The 5,207-nt window shown below is 45.2% G+C and overlaps 1 protein-coding gene across 1 annotated transcript; it reads right to left on the bottom strand.

The window, feature by feature from the left end:
* Positions 1 to 2,532, bottom strand: LOC119279814 (rhodanese-like domain-containing protein 4A, chloroplastic). The gene is made up of 4 exons (XM_037560922.1): positions 2,447 to 2,532; positions 2,229 to 2,303; positions 1,520 to 1,626; positions 1 to 1,377 (listed from the first exon to the last, which is right to left on the bottom strand). Exons 1-4 carry the CDS (start codon positions 2,530 to 2,532, stop codon positions 635 to 637), a joined length of 1,011 nt encoding a protein of 336 aa, XP_037416819.1. The 3' UTR covers positions 1 to 634.
* Between the last annotated feature and the right edge of the window lie 2,675 nt (positions 2,533 to 5,207).

Here is a 5,207-nt window from a genome sequence, read left to right as displayed (position 1 = left end):
GAGTGTTTCTGTTACAACCAGAGTTTACATAGAGAGGGAGAGAGAGTCCCGAGAGTTAGGCACGCAGGTCATGCGGGAGGGAGCCCAGATCCTACAATCTAGGATCGGTACACCGAGACAATGCTACATTACATAATGTACAAAATATACAACTCAACACTTTTAACCTTGATCGTAATTTTGTCACACAAGGTTTAGTTTTTCATTCATATGCCATAACAAAGAAGTTCCTAGCGGTGCATGATTAATAATTTGTTGATAAAAAATGGTCACAATTAGACTCAACATGTGAGGGGTTCTTGTAAATTAAAACAGATGAAAGTACCAAAATTTGAGTGCTAAGCATAGCATCTCTAGTAGATCCCACAAATCAGCTCTTCGCTAAAATAATTGTCGTTTTGCGGGACCGAGACCCTATGCAAGTCCCATAAAACGGCCTATCCCGGAAATAATTTTGGGGGAGTGGTATATTTCGGCCGAGCAATGGGTTCACAGGATCAATGGACTGGCTATCGTGGGGGCTTGGGTTGGAAGTTGGGGATCAGGGCGGGCTCCAGCCCAGAAAATCAGGGGGAAGAGGTTAGTTAGTTGGAAAGATTAAGTAAAAGCCCCATAATAGTCCGTGTGTGTAGGTTTATTGATTTCGGTTCCCACACACACACACCGGGATGGCCGGGTCCGGGAACCTCGCGAGCACCTCCCCGAGGAACCGCTTCTCGTCCTCCTCGTCGAACTCCACCTGCACGGCGCTCTTCTCGACGAGCCTGAGGTTGGGCGGCGCCATGAACCGCACGCTGCTGCCCCGCCTGACGTCCAGCAGCTGCGCCTCCGGCACGTCGCGGAGCTTGCGGAAGGCGTCGAGGGCACCCACGGCCTTGTACTTCTTGAAGTACTCCTGCGCCAGCGGGAGCACCACCAGCCAGACGAACACCACCCCGGCCACGAAGAAGGGGTTCCGGTTGTTGAAGTCGTCGACGGCCAGCACGATGGACTCGAGGCTCACCTTGCTCCCGCCGCCGCCGTCGGCCTCGGCCGCGAGGGCCGGCAGCGGCCAGGCCGCGGGGAGGAGGAGCAGCAGCTCGCCTCGCCAGGGCGCCGCCGCCGCATTCCGCGCCAAGATTGGCTCGGCGGGGGGTGGGGTTATGGAGGGGCTGGGGGTCCTGGCCGCATTTGGCGGCGAGGGTTGGCTCCGGCGAGGGTTCCGCGGGGGTCTGAGGAGGGTTGGGAGGTGGGAGGTGGAGACTTGGAGGAGGGAGCAGTGCTGCTGGAGGCGGAGGAGCGCAATGCGGGCAAGAGCTTGAGCTCCGTGCAACGATAGAAGGAGGTGGAAGGTGGAGCTCTCCACGCCCCGGGATTCTCTATCCAATAATGCTACATCTACGAAGGACTACGAAGACCTACGAAGCCTTCCAAACAAATCCTCTTGGCCCCCTGATTTTCACCGGGGTGGGCTCCAGCTGCTAATTCTGGCCCAATTAGTCTTCTCCACATCAGCTTTTACGTAAAACTCCTATGTTACTTTTCGGCATTTCCTTTTTGACGCTGCAGCCGCCGGTTATAGCTGTTTCTGCAAACTGACGCCTACAGCGGCGCTTGCTAGGCTCGGCCCAATTCCCATTTCGCCCCCTGTTTTCGAACTCAAAAAAGGAGAGTTAGGAAAAACGTGCACAACCAGGAATCGAACCAACTATCCCTCAGTTGGTAGAAAACTACCAGACCACTACGCCACTGCCTTGATTTGTGAATACAAGCCTCCTTTCCGTATTTTTATACCTTTTTGTTTCCTGTGTTTGATGCCGGGTTTTTATCAGTTTTGCCATCGGTTGTATAACACTACTCAGTTTTGTCACTAAAAATTTTCACTACTCAAAAATGCCACTCTTTCGTTAGACACAAACTCAAAAATACCATTTTTCACCGTTACCGTCTGGTCAATGCACATTGACTGAAGGTAGATGACAAAAATACCCATATCCCGAAATTGGTGTCGTGGGGTTTTGAACCCAAGACCACGACCTCCAAATAGGTGCGAGCTAATTGACTGAGCTAACGAGATGTTGTGATTAAATTGGAGATATATCCCTTATATGTTTACATGGAATAATAATCCAACACAGCAATGTCTCGTATCTTTTCTTGTTGCTAGCTAGTTGAGCTTGAGTTTAAAAGTTAGTTTGGACAACAGATCTGCATGAGTGGCTGGCCGGCTGGAAGAATCTGTCTGGTACGAGTAGACATAAACAAATGAGCAGACCGCCATGTCCATCCTAACTGTCAGCATACAAGTAGTGTTCGCATCCATCCTGACCATCAGGAACACAAGTAGTATTAAATTGCATGCGATTATCAGTAAGACAAAGTCAGCTACTACAAATTCTGCGTACAAATTTCGACCTCTACAAGCTATACTGAACCACACACGCACACTGAGAATCAGTATACTCACAAATGCAGGAATTCAGAGCCTATATCATCTTGGGGCGTCATGTGGCCGACGCAACTCTCCGGTTCGGTCCTGCTGTCCGTCGCCATTGCCGTGGAACAACTGCACTTCAAGACTCGGGAGGAGCTGCGGACTCAACCGGCAGAAGCGCCGGAGCTGCCTGCCTCCGGTGGCGGTGCCGGGCGGGAGGAAGAGTCGAAGCTACGATGGGCAGCAGCACTCGGCAGGAGGCGCCGCAACTGCAGCGAGTGGGGGCACGCCGGAGCTGGGTGGGCAGCCCGGCGACCGGTGGTGCCAGGTGAGGAGTTTGGCAGGCGGCAGTGATGGTTGGGGAAACTGCCACGAACAGATCGGGTCAAGGATTTGATAAGGTTCTGTTTAGTTACGTTCAGATACCAGTATATAAGGCTTGTATCTCCTCATGTACCGAATCGTTTCCATGGCTGAGTTGGTTAGCTCGCGCGCTTGTGTACCCGACCCTCCCAAATTTTATTCTGTTTTTCTCATGCGCCCCTTACAGATGGGAGAGGGATAGTTTGGTCATCTACCTTTAGTCAACGTGTATTGACCAAACGGTAACGGTGAAAATGGTCTTTTTGAGCTTGATCTAACAGAACAGTGGCATTTTTGAGTAGTGAAAATGTTTAGTGGCAAAACTGAGTAGCGTTAATGAACTTCTGAACATTTTTCTGAACTTATTCTAAAAATCGATGAACTTTTTCTAAAATTCTATGAACTTTTTTCAAATCGATGAACTTTTTCTAAAATCCTATGAACTCTTTTCAAATCGATGAACTTTTTTTTAATCCAGTGAACTTTTTTTGATTTGATGAACCTTTTTTTCCAAATCCAGTGAACTATTTTCAATTTGATGAACTTTTTTAATCTGATGAACTTTTTTCAAATCAGATGAACTTTTTGAAAATTGATGAACATTTTTCAGATTTGTGAAGTTTCTTGTTCAAAATCGATGAACTTTTCTTAATAATATATGAATTTTTTTCGCAAACATATTCAAACTTGTAAAAACCGGAGGTCGGTCTTTTTCCTGAACGAGCAGCACGGCACAGCCCAAAAAAGCCAGCGATGCGAGTCTTTTTTTCTTCATCCAGCGAGCGAGCGAACAGAAAGGGAGCGAGCGAGCGATCTTTTAATGGGCTGCGGCCCATGGCTGGTCGCTGTAGGCGCCAGTTCTCCAACGGGCGCCTACAACGCCCAATAGGAGCTCGTAGGTGTAGCATTCACTCCACCTTTTCCTATGGATTGTTACAAAAAAAATAGTAGTGCAAGGAAGAAAAAAAGAGGAGAGGATATTCCCGAATATATCCCAGGTCTACCGTTTTTTAGAGAAATCCTCGTCTTCAACTTTGGGCGCGGCGACTGACATTCCTATTTGACGCTTCAGGCGCTCAACAGGCGCACACCCCCTCTTCAAGCTGGCCGGCCCATTACCTTCCATTTTTTCTGCTTTAAAACAAAAAATGGTGCGCGCGAGGGTTTCAATCTCGGGATCTCTACGTCCAGAGAGAAATGACCGGCTAGTACTATACCACAGCAAATACCTCACTGGCTTCTGCCGGAGGTCGAATGTGCAAAGCTGAATGCGGATGCGGCGGTGTCGCGTCTTGGTTTTGGGGCGATTGGAGTGATCTGCACGGACTAGAGAGGTGGTTATATGGGCACTTCTGCCATTGTTTTCAGATATATCTCGAACCCAACAACACTTGAAGCATTGGCGGTTAGAGAAGCTATGGATCTAGTAGATGATCTCTATATCCATAGAATTCATGTGCCATCGGATTGCAAGATGGTGGTCGACGACATTCAGAAGCGAAATATGGCGAGTTATGGGGCTATAGTTCAAGAGATTATAAGCCACCCTCTTTCTTTTACTTTCTGTAATGTCCTTCATGAACATAGGAGCTCAAATTTTGAAGCTCACAATTTAGCGAAGCGTACACTTTACCCTGGGAGCTACCCGTCATGTTTGGTTAGATCACCCAGGAAATCTTTCGTCTGTCCTTGTAAACATTGTGATGAATTAATAAAGCTTTGTGGAATTGTCTAAAAAAACTTGTGCATAGAAACTTCCTTTTATTTCTATTTATACTTTCCTTGGTTCGCGAAAGCGCCGGTTTTGCAAAGCTTCTAGCCTGTTTTTTTTCCTTTTTACGTTGTGTTTTTTCTTGAACCATTTTTATGTGGTTCTGTATTTCTTTTTCACTTTCTTTTCTTTCATCTTTTTTATTTTTTATTTATTAATTTTTTAATGCACGGACTATTTTCTCAAATTCGATGAACTTTTTTCAAAATTAATGAACCTTTTTCCAATTAGATGATATTTTAAAAAATGATGAATTTTTTCAAATTTGCAAAATAATCAAATTCGAATTATTTTTCAAGATCAATATTTTTTTTTCCAAATTTTATGAAATTACTTTTATCAAATTTCATAAACTTCTTTTCAAAATTGATGAAATTATTTTCAAATTTCATGTTTTTTTTAGTTCGATGAACTTTTTCCAAAATCAAAGATTTATTATATATTTTTGATTTTTCTACATTTTTTCTCAAATTCATTAACTTTTTCGAATTTTGTGATCTTTTTAAAATCCATGAATAAAATTGATCACAATATTTTTTTTTGTGATTTTTTATTATTTTTACTTCTTTCATTTCTTTTTCAAAGTTAACGGTTGACTGATCAACTGGTCAACTGCAACCAGTGCAAATCGATCGAGCAACTGGAAATCAGCGAGACACA

Source organism: Triticum dicoccoides, chromosome 3B, assembly GCF_002162155.2.
Source record: "Triticum dicoccoides isolate Atlit2015 ecotype Zavitan chromosome 3B, WEW_v2.0, whole genome shotgun sequence".
In the NCBI taxonomy this organism is placed as follows: domain Eukaryota; kingdom Viridiplantae; phylum Streptophyta; class Magnoliopsida; order Poales; family Poaceae; genus Triticum; species Triticum dicoccoides.
The sequence above is the reverse complement of the archived record's forward strand: the minus strand, read 5'-3'. Positions and strand labels throughout refer to the sequence as shown.